This window comes from Sus scrofa, chromosome 6, assembly GCF_000003025.6.
Source record: "Sus scrofa isolate TJ Tabasco breed Duroc chromosome 6, Sscrofa11.1, whole genome shotgun sequence".
NCBI classification, from domain to species: Eukaryota; Metazoa; Chordata; class Mammalia; order Artiodactyla; family Suidae; genus Sus; species Sus scrofa.
The window spans coordinates 98,269,381-98,294,961 of NC_010448.4; the positions used below are offsets into that span (position 1 = coordinate 98,269,381).

At 48.1% G+C, this 25,581-nt stretch overlaps 2 protein-coding genes across 2 annotated transcripts in view; both read right to left on the reverse strand.

Moving 5' to 3' along the window:
* TXNDC2 (thioredoxin domain containing 2) lies at positions 1,744-6,659 on the reverse strand. Its single transcript, XM_021096056.1, has 2 exons — positions 4,496-6,659; positions 1,744-4,197 (listed from the first exon to the last, which is right to left on the reverse strand). The coding sequence occupies exons 1-2, from the start codon at positions 4,566-4,568 to the stop codon at positions 1,829-1,831; spliced, it is 2,442 nt and encodes an 813-aa protein (XP_020951715.1). The 5' UTR covers positions 4,569-6,659; the 3' UTR covers positions 1,744-1,828.
* RAB31 (RAB31, member RAS oncogene family) overlaps positions 9,264-25,581 on the reverse strand; it is a 107,214-nt gene continuing 90,896 nt past the window's right edge. Inside the window, exon 7 of the mRNA XM_021096057.1 lies at positions 9,264-12,618. Within this exon, the coding sequence (XP_020951716.1) occupies positions 12,521-12,618 (98 nt within the window). The 3' untranslated portion in view covers positions 9,264-12,520. The remainder of the gene's footprint in view (positions 12,619-25,581) is intronic.

Genomic DNA, 25,581 nt, shown 5'->3' on the forward strand with positions numbered 1-25,581 from the left:
CTTCAGGGACAATTGGAGAGTTCGAGGATGAAGTACAGATGTTCCACGTCATGACATCACGTCCTAACTCCACTGGCAGAAGAGATGGTGGCTGGCAGGGAATGGGGGAAATGGGGAGCCAGGATTCAAGGGGCATAATATTATAGTTACACAGGATCAATAAGTTCCAGAGACTTGCTGGACAGGATAGAGCCTGTAGTTAATATGCTATTACACAATTTTAAAATGTGTTGAGAGGGTAGATCTCATGCTAAGTGTTCTTAACACACACACAAAGGAAAGGGACACACAGGGAAACTTCTGGGAAAAGGTGATGACTATGTGTATTACCTTGTTTGCAGTGACGGTGTCCCGGTGTATACACTTAATCAAATGGTATATATTCAATATATGCAGCTATATATATGTATATATGCAGGTGTATATGTGTATATACACACACACACACATATATACACACTCTTGAGACACCTGAGAGCAGGTATCAGAAACCTGGTCACCAGGAGGACAAAGCGAGAACTTGACACTAGGGTGATGATGTCATAACGGCACCAAAGATCACACTAACTTAAGCTTGAAAAGCAAAGCACTTGGTCTGAGAGAACCAGAAGTTTCGAGCTATCTCAGATGTTGTGAGCATGGATCAGAAGAAAGAGGCCTGGACTTGAAATCTGGAAACAGCTCCGACACCAACAAATCCCACAGAGGTGTGCAGAGCCCGCGGAATTTCCCGAAGCCTCCATAGCACGTCCCGCACATGAAGGAGGTTAGATACATGTGAAGCTTTCCAGTTCTTTACTTGCAAAAGTGTCTTAACTTATTTGCAGAACGGAAACAGACACAGACTTTACAAAACTTATGGGGAGGACTGGGAGTTGGGGATGAAAATGTTCTAAAATTAGGTTGTGATGATGGTTGTACAACTATGAATATAACAACATTCACTGAATTATAAAAACAAAATTTAAAACAGTGTCTTATCAGGAGTTCCCATTGTGGCTCAGTGGTTAACAAATCTGACAAGGAACCTTGAGGTTGCAGGTTCCATCCCTGGCCTCGCTCAGTGGGTTAAGGACATGGCGTTGCCATGAGCTGTGGTGTGGGTTGCAGATTCAGCTCAGATCTGGTGTTGCTGTGGCCGTGGCATAGGCCAGCAGCTACACCTTCAATTAGACCCCTACCCTGGGAACCTCCACATGCAGCGGGTATAGCCCTAGAAAAGACAAAAGAAAAAAAAGTGTCTTATCAGAAATCCCAAAGATATGTGAGCATCACAGAAAAGAAATTTCTACTCATCATTAAATCATGTCCTTCGACAGAAGAATTGTCTAAATTTCCAGGGCTGCCACTAAGACTCTGTGAGCCGAATTTTCAAGAGTGAAAAAAAAAAAAATCAGAATTCCCATTGTGGCTCAGCAGAAACGAATCTGACTAGAATCCATGAGGACGCAGGTTCGATCCCTGGCCTCGCTCAGTAGGTTAAGGATCTGGCATTGCATGTGCAGTCTTAAAAAGACAAAAAAAAAAAAAAAAATGGAAGAAAGAAAGGAAAAAAGAGTGAAAAAAATCAAGGTTAAAAAATAGGGGACAATTTGACCTCCAATCTCCACCAAAGAAAATTCAAACATCACACTGTCCCATCAATAAAAACATAGTCACAGTAGGAGTTGGCATTCCGACTATGTTTTGGGAAGGGTAGAGCTAAGGCTTATAATTTACAAGCAGACGCCACTCAGACGGACATTTGTGACACCTCATCTTCTTTTGTAAACAAAAAGATCACAAGCTATGAGCAGCTCACTGGGCCCAGTGCTTTTGGAACACACCATCACTTTAATTCGGTGATGGTCGCTTCCAGCTTTTCCTTAAGGGCGCCAGAAAATTCGCCCACCTTTTCCTCTTTTTTATAAAAGTGAAAAGTTGGGATGCAAACGATCTTGAGGTCTTTCACCAGCTCTTCACACTCATCGGCGTCCACTTCCAGGAACAATACGTCCTGGTGCTTCACAGACAGGGATCGGAAAATGGGCTTCATGGCCCTGCAGGGCCTGCACCATGTGGTTGAGAAGTCCACGGCCACCAGCCTCTCGCCGGCTTCCTTCAGCGCCACGTCGAAGTCTTCCTTGGTCAGGATCACCTTCACCAGGTCCACCTCCAGGAGCTCCATGTCTTCTGTCGGCTTCAGGATGTCGCCTTCTATTGGCTGCACAGTTTCCTCTTCAGACTTGGGGGTCTCAGCCTCCTTGGGCTGCACGGTTTCCTCTGCGGACTTGGGGGTGTCGGCCTCCTTGGGCTGGACAATTTCCTCTGCGGACTTGGGGGTGTCGGCCTCCTTGGGCTGGACGATTTCCTCTGCGGACTTGGGGGTGTCAGCTTCCTTGTGCAGAATGGTTTTGGCTGAGAACTTTGGGGTGTCATCCTGCTTGGGCAGAATCGTTTTGGCTGAGAGCTTGCGGGTATTACCCTGTTTGTGCAAAATGAGTTTTGATGGAAAACTGGGGGTATTGCCCTGCTTGGGTGAGATGGTTTTTTCCAGGGAACGGGGGGTGCCAGCCTGTTTGGGTGAAATGATTTTGGCTGAGAAATTGGGGGTGTCAGTCTGCTTGGGTGGGATGATTTTAGTGGGGGAATTGAGAATGTCACCCTCTTTTGGGAGGGTAGTTTTTTCTGGGGAATTGGGGGCATCTGCCTCATTAGGTGGAATGGTTTGGGTTGGGAACTTGGGGGTGTTAGCCTCCGTGGACTGCATAGTTTTGGCTGAGAACTTTGGGGTGTCGTCCTGCTTAGATGGGATGGTTTGGGTTGGGAACTTGGGGGTGTCAGTCTCCGTGGGCTGCATGGTTTTGGCTGAGAACTTTGGGGTGTCGTCCTGCTTGGATGGCATGGTTTGGGTTGGGAACTTGGGGGTGTCAGTCTCCGTGGGCTGCATGGTTTTGGCCGAGAACTCTGGGGTGTCACCCTGCTTGGATGGCATGGTTTGGGTTGGGAACTTGGGGGTGTCATTCTCCATGGGCTGCATGGTTTTGGCTGAGAACTTTGGGGTGTCACCCTGCTTGGATGGCATGGTTTGGGTTGGGAACTTGGGGGTGTCAGTCTCCGTGGGCTGCATGGTTTTGGCTGAGAACTTTGGGGTGTCACCCTGCTTGGATGGCATGGTTTGGGTTGGGAACTTGGGGGTGTCATTCTCCATGGGCTGCATGGTTTTGGCTGAGAACTTTGGGGTGTCACCCTGCTTAGATGGGATGGTTTGAGTTGAGGACTTGGGGGTGTCAGTCTCTGTGGGCTGCACAGTTTTGGCCGAGAACTCTGGGGTGTCACCCTGCTTGGATGGCATGGTTTGGGTTGGGAACTTGGGGGTGTCAGTCTCCATGGGCTGCGTGGTTTTGGCTGAGAACTTTGGGGTGTCACCCTGCTTAGATGGGATGGTTTGAGTTGGGGACTTGGGGGTGTCAGTCTCTGTGGGCTGCACAGTTTTGGCCGAGGACTCTGGGGTGTCACCCTGCTTGGATGGTATGGACTGAGTTGGGGACTTGAGGGTGTCAGCCTCTGTGGGCTGCATGGTTTCCTCTGCGGACTTGAGGATGTCAGCCTCCATGGGCTGTACGGTTTTGGTTGAGAACTTTGGGGTTTCGTCCTGTTTGGGCAGAATGGTTTTGGCTGAGAGCTTGCGGGTATTACCCTGCTTGGATGAGATGATTTTTTCAGGGGAATTGGTAGTGTCAGCTTGTTTGGGTGGGATGGTTTTGGGTAAGGAATTGAGATTATTACCCTCTTTTGGCAGGATGTTTTTTTCAGGGGAATTGGGGGTGTCACCTTGCTTTGGTAAAATGGTTTGGGTTGAGGAATCAGGGGTGTCAGTCTGCTTGGGCAAGACGGGTTGGGGTGAGGAATTGAAAATGTCACCCTCTTTGGGCAGGATGTTTTTTTCTGGGGAATCAGGGGTATCAGCCTCTTCCGATGGTGTGGTTTTTGCTGAGGAATTGAGAAAGTCCCCAGGCTTGGGCAGGATGGTTTGGGCTGGGGAACTGAGGGTGTCACTGCCCTGCTCAGACGTGAGTGTGTCCATGGCCCTTGGAACTTGAGATCCCTCCGCAGGTACGTGTTGAATGCTGCTGACGGCATGGACAAAGGCCTCCGGGCTGTGTGCTGGGACCAAGAAAGTCACATGGCTGGACAGAACCTGTAATAATGGACTTTCTGGAGAAAAAGGTAACAAAAATTAAAAATGCCAAAGAAGAAACAAAAGAATTCTGACCACATATGCCAAGGAAGACTTATGTCATGCTTAGAGCTCATCCATGTAGCCTTATAACCATGATGTGTCCATTGAACTAATTGCAGTCAACAGAAGGCCAAGTGGCAGATTACATTAATCATTACATTGGTTTTTTGTTTAACTACAACTTTCTCTGCTTAGATGGACATAGTGACCCTTCCCTAAGCACATAGGTCCCCAAGGTGACCCCCCCCACTCCCCGCTCCGCTTCAGCCTCACCTTCATTCGTTTCTGCGAGTTTGTCTGGCCTCATTTCCGGTTCTTCCAGGGCTCCAGCGTCATCACTTTCCATTTCTGGTTGTCTGTATCCACTCCTGCTTCACAGGTGCCTCATGGTGCAGGCGGAGCTGAATCCTTCAACCTTTTCCCAGCTAACATCAAATGGGAGCCACTTGCCCTTGGCCTTGTTTACAGCTGGCTTTCCCTCTCTGGCCTCATAAGTGTATGGCTTGGGAATCTCATGGTAGCTGGGGTTGCGGGGGCTGCCCTGTGCCCAGTGCCTTTCAGGCACTCACAGGCATCATTTCCTATCACACAACAAACCACTGAGGTAAGGCCCATTATGATCCCCACTACACCAGTGAGAAAACCAGCCCTGGAGAAGCTACGTGACTCACTCAAGGTCACAAAGCTTGCAGGTGGGCAGGTTCCAGGCGCAGGCTCCGAGTTCTGGGCTGGGCTGGGCTGGGCTGGGCTGCTTGCCCCTCCCGGCCAGGGTGAGTAACTGAATCCCCCTCCTGCCCTCCCCTCCCTCCAGGCATCCCCAGCTCCAGCTTTCCCTTTACAACTCACCCACCTTAACACCCACTAAGGGTCTCCTCTTCTCTCATTACACCTTCTTCCGCGAAGTCCTGCCCACTTGTGTGAAGTGCTGTTGGAACATTTGGCAGGGAGAGGAGTTCCCTAATTGAGAAGAGGAAGAAGTGAAAACCTCACCCCTGCCAGCCCTGGAGACGGAGGACCAAGAGAACAGGTACTGTGTCCCCCCTCCCTCGCAAGCTTGGAGTGGGAGCATGGATGCAGGTCAGATGTGTTCAGAGGAAAGCTGGGAGCCTCGGGCTCCATCTGGAAGGTGGGGCCTCCAGGTCTACACTGAAGCTTCTGGGGCCAGGGATCAGGAAGCCCACACACCCCGTAGCAGGGCTGTGAGTGTCCTAAGACCGGAGAAGCAACAGAAGCTCAAGGAAGAACAAGGCAGGTTGGTGAGGGGGTTTGCAGCTAGAGGCAAGGACCAGAGGCACAGGCTTGATCAGTCGGTGACAGCATGGGGTCTCAGCCCAAGACGGGAACCACGACCTTAACAATTCCCAGGTCAAGGACTAGGCCAGACCAGCTGCTTCACACAGGGAACCAGCCAGAGACAGGGGAGGGGGTGGGATGGGGGAGGAGATGGTTGGTCCACACAGCCCTGCACACCCAGATATTCTGGAGAAAGGGCAGGAATCAGAAAGACAGGGCTGCTACCAGAATGAAACTGTGTTCTCTAGGCTGAAATTCCACAAACAGGCAGGTTGAGTTCCTTGCCTCTCCTCACCATCCCTCCCCCAGTCCCTGTGACATGAGGCTCAGGGGGAAGCACAGACCCTTTGCAGAAAAATATTGAAGCCACGTTATGTCTGCACATCTTAGTACAAACGAGAAAGTCTGTGACCCCATGACATTCACACTTGGTTTGGCAGAGTTGGTCCTATTATTTCTACTCTTCCTTCTGCAATTCAGATGGATTCTGAGCAACTTGAAATGTTGATGCCTCTGAACCATTTTCATCTGACTTGTCATAAAAGGTATTTCTTCCTTCAGCACAATCTCACCCCAAACTGCTCATGAACCCTTACATCAGTCATGGTTCTGTCAGGGAAGCAAACAATCAGCTATCTCAGCATGGAAAGACGTATCTAATCATAAAATAGTTGGAAAGGCTGCCTTTAGCGAGGTGTCTGGGAATAATAACTAGAAAGAGGAATAATGCTGCAGAACTGGCCAGCCAGGGGGCTGCAACCCCCTTTTGGATGGTGGTGGGGGTAGGGGCTCTAGCCAGTGGTGGCAGAGATGGATCCTGGGCCCATTTGAGAGGATATACCACCACAGGTGACAGAGCTAGAATTTTATTTAATTTGCAACAAGTGTCCCAGAAAGTTTTGAGGCAACATCATCTGATACGTACTTTAGCAGATTCACTGTTAGCACAGGCAACCATAATTGAGGGCCAAAGGCAGAATTCAGAGAGATCTGTTAAGAAACTATTGCATAATTGAGAAAGAATATATTGAATGCCTCAATTAGGACAGTGGAAAGAGAGTTACAGGGCTCATGAAGTTCCAGAAATAGAATTTAATTTTTTGGGGGTGGGGGCACTTTTTAGGGCCACACTCGCGGCATATGGAGATTCCCAGGCTAGGGATCTAATCGGAGCTGTAGCTGCTGGCCTACACCACAGCCATACCAACACCAGTTTGGAGCCACTTCTGCGACCTACAAAACAGCTCATGGCAACACTGGATCCTTAACCCACTGAGCGAGGCTAGGGATCAAACCTGCAACCTCATGGTTCCTAGTCGGATTCGTTTCCGCTGCGCCATGATGGGAACTCCTGAATTTAAATTGTTTATAAATGCTTGAGAGGAGCTGAACTGGATCCTGGAATGTGGAGCCTGAGCCGCTGAAAGACAGTGCATGAAGCACAGGTAAGTGGTGGAGTGGGGTCTGTGTGCCCAGAGGGGCATCGGACCCAAAGCAGGACACCCACCTGGCAGCTGGTCTCTGAAGAGGGTTCAGGCTAGACCACCATAGGGAGGTCAAACACCCAAACGCAATAGCTGAAATCATAAGACTGGATGGAGTCGGAAGGAAGGGGTGTCAACTGAGTGGGGTCGGGAGAGTGGATTTTCAGGAAGCACCTGCATTAAGCAGATAAGGCATCTAAAGGCACAGAGACAGGCGCCAGGGGAGCCTTAGAGCCCTGGCCCAGAGCCAGAGAAGGAGCCAGTTGGGAGGGCAACAGCCCTCAGGGGAGTGAGGAGAGAAGAGGAGAGCAGAGGGCATTTAGATACCTAAATTCAGGTGCTGAGCGAATAGGTCATCATCCTCCTTTAAGATTTAGTGTGAGAGTTCCCGTTGTAGCTCAGCATGTTAAGAACCCAACCTAGTCTCTGAGAGGATGTGGGTTCTATCCCTGGCCTTGCTCAGTGGCTTAAGGATCCAGCATTGCTGTGAGCTGTGTTGTAGGCCTGCAGCTGCAGCTTCAATTAGACCCCTAGCCTGGGAACCTCCATCTGCTGCAGGTGCGGCCCTAAAAAGAAGAATTAGTGTGAAGGAAAGAGATGGTAGCTTTTATGGGGAAAAGGAGAAGGGCTGTAGTTACCAAACCTAGAGATGATTTATGCATATAAAACAGTGCAGAGGGGACTTTACAGTGGAAGCAAAAAAAAAAAAAAAAAAGCTTGGGACACACTTTAGAGATGAGCTAGAACCCTTTCTAAAGAAGCAAACAATGAGAGAACAGGTACAAATCGAGAGAAAAGCCAAGTAAAGGAGAGTGGAGAACACTGGCCACCCTCGAGTCATCTGGGCCCACTTGGGGACACCAGATTGGAGACCGGGTTCTCAGAAGAATTCAGTGCTTCCGACCCTATGGAATGTCCTTATACGTATCTTCATCTGTCAAACATGTCAGATCCTGATTCAGAAGTTATTTCAAAAAGTCAGTTAAGATACTTGTACAACTGAGTCACTTAGCTGTACACCAGAAATTAACCCAACATTTTAAGACACTTCAGACTTGGGGGTCTCAAAACTCTGGGTTCTGCACAGAAAGCCTACAGTCCACACGTGTGCGTTTGGGAGGAAGTGTGTGTGCTGAGGGGCAGGTGGGGGTGGCCAAGTTGAGGCAGGGACTGGAGCAGGTCAACCTCACATGACTTACTGGGTTCTTGGAGCCAGCAACTACCCTCATGAAATCTTTCTAGACTTTGCCTACATCAGCCTCATCTTTCATGGTTTCTCCATATACTGTCTCTTTTAAAGGCATTAATATGGCGAAAGAGACACAGACAACATACTTGAAATTGCCAAGGGCTATCATTCTGCCACACTGGCTTCAGATTTCTTCTCATGAAATAAAAGTTACTAAGGGTTGGGAGCTCCCGTCGTGGCTCAGTGGTTAACGAATCCGACTAGTGAACCATGAAGTTGCGGGTTTGATTCCTGGCCTTGCTCAGTGGGTTAAGGATCCAGCCTTGTGGTGAGCTGTGGTGTAGGTTGCAGATGCAGCTCAGATCCCGTGTTGCTGTGGCTATGGCGAAGGCCGGTGGCTACAGCTCCAATTCGACCCCTAGCCTGGGAACCTCCATATGCTGCGGGATCGGCCCAAGAAAATGGCAAAAAGACAAAAAAAAAAAAAAAAAAAAAAAAGAGTTACTGAGGGTTTAAGGCCTTTTGCTTTCCCTCCTGGTCCTGTTTACTTCCCTGCCTCCCCAGAGGTAAGCACTGCCATGACGTTCATCTTTTTCCTTCTAACTCTGCCTTTATTTTTATACATACACATTTATAAACAACATGCATTATTGTTTTGTGTCAGTTTATGCACTTTTGTACTTCAATTTGCTTTACTCATTCCGCCAGGGCCTTGGCCCTGTTGCTCAGGTTGTGCACTGCACAACTCCTGAGGGCTCCATTCACACAGACCTCTGTGAGAGTGGCTCCCTCGGGAGTAGTATGGTAGCCCTGCTCTCTATGTTGTTTTGAGATATATGTTGACGCAAGAAAGATCTTGCATTTATTTTAATTACCCTATAGATTTCCTCATGTGGATATGCCCCACTGTAGTAACTGATTTTCTTAGGGGAAGACTGTTTACTATCACAAACAATACAGAGAATGTCCTTGTATGTATCTTCATCTGTGCAGGTCCACTATTCTTTCTTCCAGGGTGACCGTGACTTAAAAAATTACTCTGCCAAACATTATAGTAAGAAAAAGGCAAACTTGGTAAAATTCAAAATATTTATTAGTACGAATCAGTGTGTGTTAAACCAAAAATAACAGATACAATTGGGTGATGTTGGGGGCAATGCTTTACTACAGAATACAAGGTGGAAAGGCCCCAAAGTCTGCAGCGGCGTCTTCTATGTGGGAACTGGGTCCAGCCCAGACAGAAGCCCTTTATAAAAACACGAGAAAAGAGGGAAGTTTACACAACAGAGTGTGGACACTGGATCATTGAGTCTGGTTTCAGCAATGATGGTTAAGCCACTACCTAAAAGATCTGAAGTCAGCTCAAGGCCCTTTCATTGACGAGCCCACTCTTGATTCAAGTTGGGATGAGTGTTGCAGAGCAGGGAGAAGCGGGGCCCCAGAGGGAGCCAGTTTCAGCCATCACAGGCCACCTTCCTTGATCTCAGAGGACATCCTTCAGTCATCTGAGCCTCGCTCGGTCCTCAGGGGCCTGGTCCCTCAGTTGGCTTAAGGCTGGTTTTTGGTCTTCAGCCTTCTGTAGGCTGCAAGCGGAGTCATCTTCAGCGCCCTAAGGTACCATTTCCAACTATAAAACAGCAGGGTGATTATGCGTGTACGTAAAATATTTGCTTGACCCCACTGCCACTGCAGGGATTTCCACAAGGAAATAATCCCTCTGAGAGCCCATGGCTGCATTACATACAACACACAGTCACGAGCCAAACTCAGCCAACCAATAAAATGGATCACATGTGAGCACAGCAAACATGAAATCATATTTACACACATATTTATAAAGAAAATGGGGAAAGAGCACATTTGGGGAAATAGGGTGAAAGATGCTCCATCACCTGAAACTACTTGACATTCTGGAGCAACGATCATTTCCAGGCCTTTAGGTAACATTACTTGGTTAGAGTTCAAAGATTAGGGTAGCCAGAAAGAAATCTCAAGGCCAAGGGAGATAAGAAAGTCTCCCTGTGGACAAGGCTCAAGCGTCTATCTTCAGAGAAGACTCCACGTTCGTGGGAATGTTCATGTCCCCAAGTACCATCCACTCCTTCCACCAACTGCTCCAAGGAGTGACTACAGGTACACTGTCATCTGATGGCTTTAATAGGTAAGGCTGCATGGAAAGGCAAAAGTGTGGTTCCCACCCCCGTGTGCTCCTGAAATAAAGCCATGGTTCATGGGTGGGCAGATTACTCTATATGGTTAAGACCAGCTATTTCATGCAAGAGGCAAGACCTGAAGACCCAGCTGGGGACTCTGTGGGGACGCGTACCTCCTTAGCAAGGCAACCTGAGCGGCTGTCAAGAGACAAGCCAGGTCCTTGGGGACAGCTGGGTGAGGAAAGTTTCCAAAATAAGCCTGCATGGTACCTGGAAGAGAGGTCATCTGAATTTGCAACCCAAATGTTTTAACTTTGGAAAGAAGCGTGATAACTGCTTGGCCTGCAAGCAGAAATCATGGTAGCCTGTGAGGTTAACAAGAGAAAACCCTAAAAATCGCTGCAAAGGCCCTGCCAAGATGTCCAAGCACCACTGGCTAACAGTTTATAAAGCACTTGCCGGGGGAGCTAAGAGGCACTCTTGAGCCAAAGATCAGTGTTTCCAGCTTTCACACCCTAAGACTGTCAGACTACCCTTGCGAGCTGCGTGAAGCAGTAATAACATTGAAGTGACTGCAGGTTCTTGAATTAAAAAAAAAAACCTACATCTGTGACTTCTACCTGTTTTCTTGATTGCAGTCCACATGAAGAAGTGTAACCTTGGCCCTGGTCTCTCAAGGGCCCTAGCTCTTTTTGATGGCAGGCAGACTCAGTGTCCACACATCAAGAGCTTGTGGGCACAGTCACCACAGGACTCTGAAGCACGGCTCTCAGAGTTATGGAGAGTTCCAGGTCTTTAATCAGCTTCTGACCTCATTCCTGATTTTTACATTGTAGGTTTTCAATTAAGGTTTGCTGAGCCTTGAAGGTACCAACTGGCCCTGTCACCATGCTGGGTGATAACTATCTCCCAGTCCCCACAAAGGGCACCCATCCCAATATCCTCTAAGAACCATCATCCCCAAGTAGGAGTTCTCATGGGGAACCAACTGCTTCTTGATCCCAGGTTTTTATGAACATTAAAATGGAAACAGGTTTTGAATTTTCAATGGGAAAAGCTTTTCTTCCTTTACTTTTCCTTCCACTGGATCCAGACATCTTGAATTAACTTAGCAGACAGGGAATCTGAAAAGGCAGGTTTCCAAGGCTAGACCTCTGGTCAACCTTGGTACCCACCTCCCCACGCTTGGCATCTTCTAAAACACTTTCTCTGATTTTGCAGTTTGCAGGAGTGGGGTGGGGGTAGGGGGGCATCCTAGAATCTTACAGTGCTGGTACTCCTTCTGGCTTGCTTTCCTGTAACCTATTATTAATTGATATTATTAGAAGTTTGCCCTACAATTTTTAGATTAAACATCCTCTAGGACATGTGTTTCCCTAGAAATGACACCAGGACATGCTCCCTTAGTAAAATAATACTCTGTGTGTGAAACGTCCTAAGAGAGTAGGAGCTTGTTACTGAGGAGGGGGTGTGAATCAGATGGTTCTCGGAATAATATTTATGTCCCCCACCTGCCACTGCTCACACAGGAGCCACTCCAAGGACATCCAAAACAGGACTAAATCCCAGAATGACATGAAATATTTTAGTCAGATTTGGTTGGTTTGCATATATGGCCAAAACTTAAAGGAATGTTCCCCAAGTAAAGGTCAGAGATGTAGACAATAGCTCCTAATACATGGGTCCCCTCTTTCACAACAGCCCAGGTCTGCAGCCCATCATCCAACCGCCCTCCACCGATCGGTCAATTAACTTTCCGTGAAGGTTGCTTAGGTACTAAGGCAATGCGCTGAAGAGGTTCTTGAAATTTGGTTAGAAACATAGGAAATCAGAGTGGAAGAATGTTTTAGAATCTCACATATATATAAGTCAGTAAGACTTTTGCACAAATGTAAGAACATTTTACGGTTTTTAACAAAAAAACTCTACTTAATACCTAATAGCCGTTCCCTCCAAATGCATTTCAGGCCCCAAAGGCCTTGTGGCGGTGTGGTAGGTTTTCCCAGAGTTTTCTATAATCCTTTTCCAGAGACACCCCTGCCTGTTCCCTGCAGGCCTTCCAGGTTGCCCAGCCGCGTGCAGGTCCCTCTGAGCCAGGGGCCAGGCTGCCAGCAGCGGGGAGGTCCTGCAAGGGCACAGGAGGTAGGCCATGGCCTCTTCAAGTGCAGTGGACCCCGGGTCAGCAGCACCGCCGGCCGCCCTGCAGGTGTGACTGTGTCACATGGATTGTTCCATTTTTTCCATTTTCATGGGGGTCCAAGGGTGGGATCTGGCGGCCTGGAACGAAAGGAGGCCAAGGTTTGAGGTTAGTAGACGCAAACTATTGCATTTGGCGTGGATAAGCGATGAGGTCTTGCTGTACAGCACAGGGAACTATATCCAATCATTTGTGATGGAATATGAGGGAAGATACTACGAGAAAAAGAATGCATACTTTGCTGTACAGCAGAAATTGACAGAACATTGTAAATCAACTCTTTGAGAAAAAAAAAGGAGTTCTCATTGTGGCTCAGCAGAAATAAACCCAACTAGTATTCATGAGGATGTGGGTTCGATCCCTGGCCTCACTCTGTGGGTTAAGGATCTGGCATTGCCATGAGCTGTGGGGTAGGTCATAGATGTGGCTCCCATCCCGCATTGCTGTGGCTGTGGTGTAGGCCAGAAGCTGCAGCTCCAATTTGACTCCTAGCCTGGGAACCTCCATGTGCCCCACCTGCAGCCCTAAAAAGCAAAAACAAAAACAAACAAAAGATGCCCTGGAAGAGGAGCATTTTCACAAGGGTGGAAATTGTCCACCTCAGAGGTATGGAAGCGTTATGCCGACGGGGTGGTAAAGCCATTCCTCAAAGCTCAAGCACAAAGATGAAGGATTTGGCAATTATCTAAAATTCAGAATTCATGGCAGGGCTCTTCATCTGCCTTCGGAGCAGTCAGGAAGGCTGTAGAGACCTCTGCACCTTTTGCTTCTGCCATTTTGTGTGGCCCAAAAAGCAGTACATGGCTCTTGCAGGCCACCCTCAAAATAGGCAGGGCTCATCCAGAAGCCAGCGAGCAAGGACCTTCCTCTTCTGAACACGCTCTGCGGGTTTTATTCGTCACAACAAAAGGGAAGGAAACAAAATGCCTCTCCTCCTCTGTCCATCTTATGTGACAAGCAGACGGCAACGTTCCCGGTGACTGCTAACACTCTGATTTATTTCAGTCAGCTTTTCCCAATCACTGTTCCCTATTCCCTCAGAGAAAGGGATGTGTTTTGGAGGAATGGCAGTGTCCACTTACATCATTACTGAAGTTATTTACTACTTATCTACTTCAAAATTTATTTTACAGAGGACAATTGAGTTACAATGTTGTGTTCATTTCTGCCTTACAGCAAAGTGACTCAGTTATACATATTTATATGTCCTTTTTCACATTCTTTTTCACATGGTTTCTCACAGGATTTTTTTTTTTTTCTTTTTTCTTTTTTTTTTTTTTTTTCGGTCTTTTTGCCATTTCTTGGGCCGCTCCTGCGGCATATGGAGGTTCCCAGGCTAGGGGTCGAATTGGAGCTGTAGCCGCCGGCCTATGCCAGAGCCCCAGCAATGTGGGATCCGAGCCGCGTCTGCAACCTACACCACAGCTCACGGCAACGCCGGATCGTTAACCCACTGAGCAAGGGCAGGGATCGAACCCACAACCTCAAGGTTCTTAGTTGGATCCGTTAACCACTGTGCCATGACGGGAACGCCTCTCACAGGATATTGAATAGAGTTGCCTGCGCTTTACAGTAAGGCCTTGTTATTTATCCACCCTATATAGAATAGTTTGCATCTGCTAATCCCATACTCCCAAACCTTCCCTCCCCCTCCCCTCTTCCCTTTAGCAACCACAAGTCTGTTCTCTATTCATGTGAGTCTGTTTCTGTTTCGTAGACAAGTTCGTTTGTGTCCTATTTTAGATTCCACACACAATTACTTACGTTATTTAAATTAACATTCTAGGTGCCTCCTAAGAATGTTAGGAGCTGCAGAAATAGGGGCATTTGCATCTGCATTATTTTTGGATGACACTCTAATTCTGATCAGTGTGCACTATTGCCCTAGTTAACGCATCAGCATTTTTTTGATGATATCAGAATCAGTATCCTACACTCACAGCAACTTCTTGGCACTCTTAAGTTGTTAACTCCAAAGTTAGCAAAATAGCATCAAGCTTTCAACCCTCCAGTACATGACTGGTCTCATGTGCCTCGAGTCATAACATTGTTCCTAAGGAAAGTAATTCAAATGTAGAAAAAGCTTATCCAGGAGATTAAAGTTAACAAAAGTGAGGAGCTAGAAACGTCCACGTGGCAGCGGCCACCCCATCAGCGCCCTTCCTCGATCCTCTTCCTCCTCCTTCCTGGCCCCACTTGTCTCCTCAGTAGACGGTAAGCCAGGCAAGAGGAAGTCAGGCCCCGAACGCACCCCAAGGAGACGCCCCTCTTGTTTGTTTCAAACTGCGAGCACGGTTTCCGAGTCAGGGTTGAACCCAGGAGTCTGAGAGGAGCCAGAGTCTGTTTATCTCCAGATACCTCAAATTTTACTTAGTAGAATGAAACATTTCTCTGAGACAGAATTACTGCAGTTTCCTCAGGCTTCGTTTTTCTTATCGGGTAGAAAGGATTTTGAGATCTGAGAGTGTTTTCATTGAGGGAGTTCGGACACACCATATGCAGTCTCCAGGACTGCCTTTCCACACCTAGAAAAGGGATGCGGGCAGTGGCCTGACAACCAGCGCACATCACAGATGGGTGCTGTTGCTAACGTGGCAGAACCGGGGCCAGTGGTGATGCTCAGCATCCCTGGCTCCGGGCACAGCTCAGCTAGAGGCTCCCTAGGGAGACCCTGCCTCCCCGCCCACCACGGCGGGTACTTGGGGTTCAGTGACCAGGATGGGGCTGTCCTGCTCTTCTATGAGAAACACTTGGCTTGGGAGGGGCCCACACATTCCAACTTCAAACAGCAAGAAGAAAGGAAGTGCTTCCATTTTACAGCATTAGGGAGGAAGGCCAGGCTATAAAAATGAGTCAAGCACCGTAAAAACAGCAGGAAGCCACCAGCTCTGTGAAAACAAACCAAGAGCTGGGACCTTGTGGGCCGAGTTATTTGGAACCTGCTGAAAGGTTAAGTGTACTTACACCATAGACTCGATCTGGAAAATAGCCATAGTGTTTGGTACCGAGGCCATCATCTTGGAACACTGTTGAATCAGTATTAATTGCACAGGCCCAGAATAGGACAAAAAGATACACAATCATCTGAAATGCTCTGGGCTTCACTGCGCGTCGCTGCTCTCACGAAATGTCCTCTGAGTACATAATCTCCAAAGAAGTGAATCCTACAGCTGGGTGTTTATTTTAATAAGGTTTGGATTGTGTAAGACTCTACTTGGAAAAAGTTAAAAGCCATCTTTTTTTTTTTTTTTTTTTGGAGTTCCGTTTTCCTGAAAGTTGACAGCCTAGAGAAAAAGCAGGTTTTATACGTGATTCCTCAAGAATGCAGTATGAGATAAAACAAATCCCCAGCCTACAAACTGTATTGTGGCTCTGGAATGGGGCTGTAATGCTTTACACACAACAAAAATAACACAGCTGCAAGGAGTTCCCTGGTGGCGTAGCAGGTTAAGGATCCGGTGCTGTTCCCTGGCCCGGGAACTTCCACATGCCACAGAAGCAGCCAAGAAAATAAAATAAGATAAAATAAAATAAAAGCTGCAGCTGGCTTCTCTCCCTGTGCGGGGGACCAGCCCTTTCTGCACAGGCTTGGCGCCCACCCTGACAACCCGCTGCTTGTGTCCTTCTCTCGCAGCCCAGTCCCAGGATTTATGAGGCTCAGCTTTGTTCTGTCGGATGTTAGAGGTGCTGACAGTTGCCCTGTCACTTCCATTTCTTGATCCTGATTTTCTGAATCATCCAGAGAAGTAAACCGACGGAGTTTATCAGGACTTGGTAGTATTTGCTCTTGATGATGCGCTCCAGGCCTCTCCATTTAGAGGGGTCTTGACGGCCCACTGTAGTGGCTCACAACCACGGGACATGGCCCTAGCAAAGCTACAGTGGCTCACAACCACAGGACATGGCCCTAGGAACACTGCATGGAGCAGGGACACACGCACGACACTGGGGTCATCCTCTGAACCGTCCTTCTGCTGCCATAACAAAGACAACGTTGACTCCCAGATGACCTAGAACATGAAAGAGTCTGGACCCAGGAAGGAGGAGCAGTCTCTGGGGGGCCAGCATGGCTTTGGGCTCAAGAAGGGTGGGAGCCAGGAGGCTGGCAGAAGTCCTGGTCGGGGATAACCAGAGCCCTCATTTGGGTGCAGTTGAGAGAAGTAGGAAAACAAAGACAAAAGGTGTAGGAAGACACCTGGCATATGGGACAACTGGCTGGAAGCAGGAGGGTGAAGATAGGGATAGAGAAAAGTGAAGTTTGGCAGAGCCTCTTTGCCTGCCTGCTTGCATCTCACACAAGCGTCCTGTCTTAATAAATCTATTTTTTGCCTAGAAAGAAAGAATAAAAGAAAGAAAAGTGAAGTTCAAGTCCAGGAGCCCAAGGAAAGGTGACCCCCCCCAGCAGAGGGGGAAGCGAGGGGGACAGTCACCCCCACCATTAGCCCAAATGCCAAACGTCTTAACACGGAGGGGCTTACGCTGCTCCAAATTCATTGACTTCCTTATCAAAGGCATCGTTTCCTTTTACTTTATTTTTTCAAATTAGTAGACTCTATCAGGGTGTGGGGGGCAGCTTTAGGTTTACAGAAAAAATTGAGCATAAAAGTACAGAGAGTTCCCATACACTCTTCCCCTCACACCCAATTTCCCCTATTTTAACCTCTTGTGAGTGTGGGATATTTATCACAAATGATGAGCCATCGCTAATCATTACTAAGTGAGTCCTTGCTTTACATGGGGCTCATGCTTAGTGTTGTCCATTCTATGGGTTTTGACACACCTACGATGACAGGTATCCACCCTGACAGCATCACAGATAGCAGTGTCACGGCCCCAAACATCCGAGGCTCCTGCTCAGCCTCCCACCCCTGCCCTCACCCTGGTAACCCTCATTGATTTACTGTCTCCATGATTTTGGCTTTTCCAGAATGTCGTAGAGTTGGAATCATACAGTCTGCAGCCTTTTCAGATTGGCTTGTTTCATATTGGCTTAGAAATAAGCATTTAACATTCTTTTCGGGAGTTACCCTCGTGGCTCAGTGGTAATAAACCTGACTAGCATCCATGAGGATGTGGATTCGATCCCTGGCCTCGATCATTGGGTTAAGGATCCGACATTGCCATGAGCTGTGGTGTACGTCACAGACACAGCTCAAGACCATGTTGCTGTTGCTGTGGCTGTGGCGCAGGTTGGCAGCTCAGATTGGATCCTAGCCTGGGAACTTCCATATGATGCAGATGTGGCCCTAAAAAGACAAAAATTTTTTTTCATGTGTCTTTTCATGGCTTGATATCTCATTTCTTCTTACTGCCAGACAATATTCTACTGTATAGATATATCCCTCTTAACTTTTTATTTTTTTAAGGCTGCACCTGCGGCATATGGAAGTTCCCACACTGTGGGTCAAATCAGAGCTGCAGCTGCCAGCCTTTGCTATAGCCACAGCAACACCATATCTGAGCCACATCTGTGACCTACACCACAGCTTGCAGCAATACCAGATCTTTAACCCACTGAGCAAGGCCAGGGATTAAACACGCATCCTCCAGACACTACGTCAGGTTCTTAACCCATTGAGCCACAAGGATAATTCCTTAACTTTTTAACGTTTAAAAATTATAAGACATGGAGTTCCCATCACGGCTCAGTGGAAAAGAATCTGGCTAGTATCCATGAGGACACAGGTTCGATCCCTGGCCTCACTCAGTGGGTTAAGATCTGGCGTTGCCATGAGCTGTGGTGTAGGTTGTAGATGCGGCTCGGATCCCACTTTGCTGTGGCTATGGCTTAGGCCAGCGGCTACAGCTCCAATATGACCCCTGGCCTGGGAACCTTCATATGCCGCAGGTGCTGTCCTAAAAAGACCAAAAAAAAAAAAAAAAATTATAAGACACGAGAAAAGGAGTTCCCTGGTGGCCTAGCGATTAAGGATCCAGCATTGTCACTGCTGTGGTGCAGGTTTGATCCTTGGCCCAGGAACTTCTTCATGCTGGGGGTATGGCCGAAAAAAGAAAAAAAAATTTCCAAGTCTGACAGTTAAGTCATTTCCTGTTTTTCACTATCGTGAATTATGTTACTATAAACCGCCACTTGCAATTAGTGACGCAGACCTGTGGCTGAGAGTGAGGGCCCTGGAGCCCCACCTGCCTTTGGATCCTAGCCCTCCCTCTCACTTTGCTCTGTGACCTGTGACCAGAGCAAGTCGCAAACCTCTCCACGCCTCAGCCTCCTCAGACATAACACAGGGATGGTAACAGTGCTTATTTCAGAAGATAAACAGTGCATTAATGAGCTAATATATATGGAAGGACTTGAACCAATGGCTCAGAATGAGAACTTACTGTATGTTCAATGTTACCAGCACACTTTGCACCCTGACCCACTTCTTCTTTAGAAGCACTAGGATGAAAGATATGCCTGTGGAGGGCTTTTGATACCCAACTCACCCACATTCTGAAACTACGTTCTTTTACAGAAGTCTCATATCATTGCATTCAGTAAATTAACTTTGGGGGGGTGGTGGTGAGAAAGTGGACAGGCTTTGTCTTTGTCCTTTTCTCATCCCATAATGGCTAAACTTATCTTCATTTGACCGCATGCTGTACTATTAGAAATGTGCAAACATTTTGTTTTTAAATGTCTTCAACCTCCAAACCAAAAGTGTCTACCTAGGGAATTTCAAAACTGCAGTGGACTTAAAATATTAAAATGGTGAAGCTGTGTGCAATGAATGATTGTGCAGACAAGACGTGTTTACTGCCCACAAGCCTTAGCTTCCTGTCTTCACATTTACACCCTCTTCTAATTTTTCCAAACCCATATATGATTGTACCTCTAATTATACTCACTTTAAAAAACCCAAATATTTCTCTCCTTGTTCTCAAACTAACAACAAACCCACAGAATACCTAGTCTAATCACCAGATGTGATTTGCAGGACAAAGCCTCTGTTCCCTTCTCCAGTCAGCATTCAAATGAACTGAGGAGAAACACAGCTGTCCGGCTGAAGTCCCACCCCAATCCAGACTTTTTTTTCTGTTAAGCCTGCAGCCCCACCCTTTTTTTGCCTTTGGGGAGAGTTTTTTTTTTTTTTTAAAGAGTCGTATAATTAAAATGCACAAAGCAAAACCCTGTGTTCCCCACGCTCGAGATTCCGGTCTGCTTGGCTCCTGACCAATGTGCCCCAGCAGACTGGCTCCTTGCTCACCTTCCTCCTTCTGGGAAAAGGAGCCTGGAGCACGTGTCAGGACCACATTTCCCCCTGTCCCCATTCCAACCCACAGGCCAGTGTTCCCAGTTCTACTCCCCAAAGATTTCTGAGATTCACGTCCACTCCCTTCCCCCAGCCTCTCTGCTAGGGTGCCACGCCAGAATCCCAATGGGTACCACGCCATCTCCAGCCTTGCATCCTCTCTCCCAATCTCTTCTGCAAGCCTATCTTCCACCACAAGGCCTGCCAGCGCCTGGCTCAGTCTCTAAGCCCCCCACCCTCACCCACTGAGGGCCCCCAAGCTCCCACCCACCTCTTTTCTCTTCCTTAAGGGCTCCACCACTTCCTGCCTCAGGGATTCAGCTCCTCCTTCTCATCTGGCCTGGCAGCTCTTCCTCAGCTCTCTGCCTTTCTGGCCTCTTCTCATTTTTCAGGTCCAGCTAAAACCATCTCCCCGGGGAGACCTTCCCCAGCCAATCTAGAGTCCCACCTGTCACCGTCCCACAGTCCTCGTACTTTTGCTTTGCAGCCTTGACCACGATGGTGTAATTACACACCTACTTGACTCAGCGCCCAAAGCCCTTCTGTTTTGTTCACCAGGATGTCCCCAGTGTCCAGCACAGCACCCGACCCACAAAAGAGTGAAGAGATAGGAGGCCTGCCTCTTGGCTGGGGTTGCCAACCGGAAGTCCCATAGAAAAGTGACCCCTTTTCACCTGACCTGGTAAATCTGCTGCAATATTATCTCCTGGAACATCAGGAGACCATCTGGAAGATCCTGATTCTAAGACCTACATAGGTTTGCAAATAAGTTCATTGGCATCCTTTTTTTTAGATTCCACATATAAGTGATGGCGTATGATGTTTGTCTTTCTCTGCCTGATTTCACTTAGTATGAGAATCTCTACAGGTGGGGGGTGTGGGAAGGACTGGGGGTTTGGGATTGGCATATGCACACTATGGTATATGGTATATGGAATGACTGGCCAATGAGGACCTGCTGTAGAGCACAGGGAACTCTACCAAATATTCTGTGATGATCTATATGGGAAAAGAATGTGAAAAAGAGTGGATATGTGGATATGTATAACTGAATTACTTTGTTGTAATCATCACAACATTGTCAATCAACTGTACTTCAATAAAACTTAAAAAAAAAGTCATGCCTGCTCCTATTTCCTAGCCACAGCTTCCCCCACCCTCCTTTTTTGGCTGCACCTGTGGCCTATAGAAGTTCCTGGGCCAGGAATCGAATCTGAGCCAAGTTGTGACCTACACCACAGCTGCCACAACACCGGATCCTTAACTCATTGAGCAAGGTCAGAGATAGAACCCTCGCCTCAGTAGTAACCTGAGCTTCTGCAGAGACAACACTGGATCCTTAACCCACTGTGCCACAGCGGGAACTCCCCTAGCCACAGCTTTATGGGGAATGTGCCAGAATAAAATCAGCTCCCAGAGAACTTACAGCTCACCAGAAGAAGAGATGCATGCCTGGAGCACCTGGAAGGTCACTTAGAAAACACATCATGGGCTCAGCAGAAACAAATCTATTATCTGTGAGGACGCAGGTTCCATCCCTGGCCTCGCTCAGTGGGTTAAGGGTCCAGTGTTGTCTTGAGCTGTGGTATAGGGTGCAGATGCAGATCGGATCCCACGTTGCTATAGTTGTGGTGTAAGCTTCGATTCAACTCCCAGCCTGGGAACCTCCATATGCCGCGAGTGCAGCCCTAAAAAGACAAAAAAAAAAGGAAACACACGCAAGTATCAAAGTGATGGCCAGACTACAGCAGCCTCAAGTCAAAGTTGGAGTCACAAGGGGAGGAGCCTCTGCAAGGATGAAGGGGGAGCATCTCAGAGGGACGGGATGGAGAGAGCAAAAGTGCAAGGAGGGAGCAACAGTGGAGCCTTTACTGCCCTCTGGGCTGCCTCTCAGGAGATGGGATGGGGGAGGGATGGGGAGGAATGGGGGAGGGGTAAAGGTGGGGGTTGGGGGTGGACAGCGTAGTTTCATAGGAAAAACCGCATAGATCCGTGTTTCCACACATCAATTTAAAAACTCAACTGGACAATCCTTTTCTTGACCAAGAATTCTTTGTCCTATGTTTTAACTCAAAGAGGGCACCTTTAATGTCCAAATGAAAGGTGTAAGAATGCAAGAGAGAAAACCGAACATCCCCGGATGGAGATGCTTGGAAGGGCCGGAGCCACACATCAGGGTGAAGCAGGTCCAAAACCACGCGGTGGAAAAGGGCACTGGCAGCAAAGGCGACCAGAGAAGGGGCTGCGCACAGACCACCCCCAACAGGCAGCCCTGCAGCTGCAGTCTGAAAACAGCTAGTACTCTGCCTGCCAATTCCCAGTTAGAAACTATACGAACTCATGTTCCCTCAGCACAGTTGTGTCCTGCCTGGTTTATGGACGCTCTGGAAATGTAAAAGGAAACATTTGTCTCTAGGTCAGTATGAATTAGTTTTGCTCAAGCACACATATCTGAGGGCTTTTCTTCTCACTCCCTATGCTTGGTTTCTGTGGCTTCTTCTCTCCCAGGCACACCCCTGCCCCCCAGTGCTGGGGACACTGTGTCAGCAGTATCTCATCCTATTTTGAGCTCAGGGAGAAGCACATGTAATACAAGCCGGAACAGGGAAAGGATAAATGAGATGCCTCCAGCGATGTATCTAGGTGTGCTCCGGACTATGCTTTATTTAATTAATTTCTTCCTTTTTAGGGCTGCACCCATGGCATATGGAAGTTCCTGGGCTAGGGATTGAATCTGAGCCACAGCTGCCACCTACACCACAGGTGGGGCAACAGCGGATCCTTTAACCCACTGTGCCAGGCGGGGGATCAAAGACGCACCTCCACAGCAACCAGAGCTGCTGCAATTGGATTCTTAACTCACTGCGCCACAGCAGGAACTCCTGTACTGTGTTTTAAGTTAACGTATAAGGAGGTGACAGGACCCCATTCTGAAGACATACACCTGAGGGAGTACAGCAGTTGGGGAGGCAGCAGGGTTCACGTTACAAATGTGGAGGGAGAGCTAGCCGTTGGCCAAGTAGCTACATGCTTCTTTGCTAAGGCAACTCTAACCAAAGTTTAGTGAAAAAGAAACAATTGACAAGGACGATGAGGAGACACAAGTATTCAGTGACTTCCATAGGAATTAATTATCTGAAGGCATAATTACCCAGTGCTTCAAGCAAAATGTCTGCTTTTCTTTCTTTCTCTTTCTCTTTCTTTCTTTTTTCTTTCTTTTCTTGTCTTGTCTTGTCTTGTCTTTTTAGGGCCACACTCGTGGCATATGGAGGTTCCCAGGCTAGGGGTCGAATCGGAGCTATAGCTGCTGGCCTACACCACAGCCACAGCAACACCGGATCCTTAACCCACTGAGCGAGGCCAGGCCAGGGGTCAAACCCGCAACCTCATGGTTCCTAGTCGGATTCGTTTCCGCTGCACCACCACGGGAACTCCCTATTTTTCTTAAATGAAGTGGACTCTCAGGAACTCCTTGTGCCAAGTCCCGGTCACTCTGAGTCATAAAGACCTCATATGCAGGAAGGGATTTATACTGGCTGAACAGTGCAAAGGAATATCTTTCAAATTAAGAGATTAATGTTTGGGCTTAGGGATCGTTTTCTTCTTTGAAGTTGTTCTGTCATTTTTTATTGAAATGATGACTCTGCATAAACCTCAGAAGATCTCCTAATTCGTGCAGAAATCTGAAGGTGAATTTCAGGTACATGGAGCAGCGCTAATGCTGGGGAGAGGGCTCTGGAAAATATCAGGAGCTGCACAAGGGACAGGGGTGAATGTCACAGCCAGCAGGAGCTATTCTGCTTCGTCAATCAAAACCATTAATACCTTAATAAAAGCAAAATGTTTAATAGCTGTACAGCTAGCCCGAGGTACCAGAAAAGCTGAAGGTTCCCAGAGAAGATGGAGTTTCATCTGAGGAAATAAGAACAGGAGGAACTCAAGCCACACCCTCTTGGATGTCACCCAGACTTATCCTCGGAGCCCCGCACCACCACTCATCTTCAGGAAGGAGCAGGTACCTGGGGATGTGGGGTTTCTAACATAAAACTACAAGCCTGGCCCTCTCCAGTTCAACCACCCAGGTCCAGGAGCTTGGAGACCACTATTCTGTAAAGAGTATGACATGACAGCGGGAAAAGGAATCTTTTGGACTTCAAGGTCCCTTCAAGGAGATGGAACTCAAAGCCTCTGGCCAAGACAAGAATGACTAGACCCTTATCATTGCCCCACCCCTCTCATTGTCATGTCCCCTCTCCCACCTTGAGCAACCTGTCCTACTCCTTCCTACCCCCTACTAGGAAAGGTATGTGGCCACTCCTCATGCCACCCCTATAGGGGCCTTATATGGGGGCCCCCAACCAACCAGCAAGTGTATGGTAAGACACCCCCCACCCAATCAGCAGGTGGGTCAAGAGACCTCTCCTCTCCCTGAGCTATAAAAGCAGACTCGACCACACGCTCAGCATCGGCTCTCCCAGATCATCAGGGAGTTGTCCTACTGCGCTTGCAGCATCTCTTATCTCAATAAACTGTACTTTCTCTTTACCTCACCATGCTCAATACACTCTTTTTTCACCTCGATACAAGTCTAGAAATTCTTTTCTGACTTGCACAGACCACAACAGAATCCACCTGGAGGAAGAAGGGAGGGAGACCACATGAACCCCAGCAGGGCACTCTGCTGCCTTCTTTTGCACATTCCTGGGTCCCCTAAGAACAGGTCAGAGTCTCCATCTCCAGGGAATTCTCCCTGAAGCCAAGAGAAACCAGCCAGATATTCCCTGGGGTGGGTTCTCAGAGTCTGAAGCTGAGAAGGAATCACACGAGCTTGGGAAGCCACAGCCCCTCTGCCTCTGAGCATTACCAGCCATGACTGCAGATGGAAGAGAGAACAAACTGTCAGCTTCCCCTCTGGAAGTCCCTCCTGGAGCTGCCTGCAGCCGAGAGACGACTGCCAGTTGGTCTGGGGTGTGACCTTCCTGACACAGGCACCCCTGGACTTTGAGGGTCTGCACTGTACTAGGCACCGGCTCTGGGGCCTCTCGGAACAGTTTCCAAAGCCAGCTGCTGGCAGGTGGCTCTCCAAGGGGACCCAGAACAGAATGACGTCACCAGAGAAGCTGGGAAGGTGCAATCTGACCATGAGCTGAGAGGAAGCCCACAGAGAGAGGTTATGTGGGGGACCAACGTAAAGAAAGGGAAGCGAACACAACCCAGAATAGAGACGAAGATGGGAGCTGTCACCTTCCATCAATGGCTGATCAGACGGACCTAGAGGCCACCACACTAAGTGAAGTCGGCCAGAGAAAGACAATTGCTGTATGAGATTGCTTATACATGGGATCTAAAAAAAAAGAAAATAGGGAGCTCCCATTGTGGCTCAGGGTTTACGAACACAACTTGTGTCCATGAGGGTGCCTCGTTCACTGGGTGAAGCCCCACATTGCCGTGGCTGTGATGCAGGCCCACAGCTGCGGCTTCAACTTGACCTCTAGTCCCGGTACTTCCATATGCCTCAGGATATGCCCTAAAAAGCAAAAAAATCTAAAAAAAAATTTTTTTTTTTTTGTCTTTTTGCCATTTCTTGGGCCGCTTCCGCGGCATATGGAAGTTCCCAGGCTAGGGGTCGAATCGGAGCTGTAGCTGCCAGTCTATGCCAGAGCCACAGCAATGCAGGATCCAAGCCTCGTCTGCAACCTACACCATAGCTCATGGCAACGCTGGATCCTTAACCCACTGAGCAAGGCCAGGGATCGAACCTGCAACCTCATGGTTCTTTTTTTTTTTTTT

Excerpts from the sequence above, each read along its gene's own strand:
- TXNDC2 (XM_021096056.1), bottom strand. The coding sequence starts at position 4,568 with ATGGAAAGTGATGACGCTGGAGCCCTGGAAGAACCGGAAATGAGGCCA. Across the intron at positions 4,198-4,495 it reads ACTCGCAGAAACGAATGAAG|AAAGTCCATTATTACAGGTT; the intron begins GTGAGGCTGAAG and ends CTTTTTCTCCAG.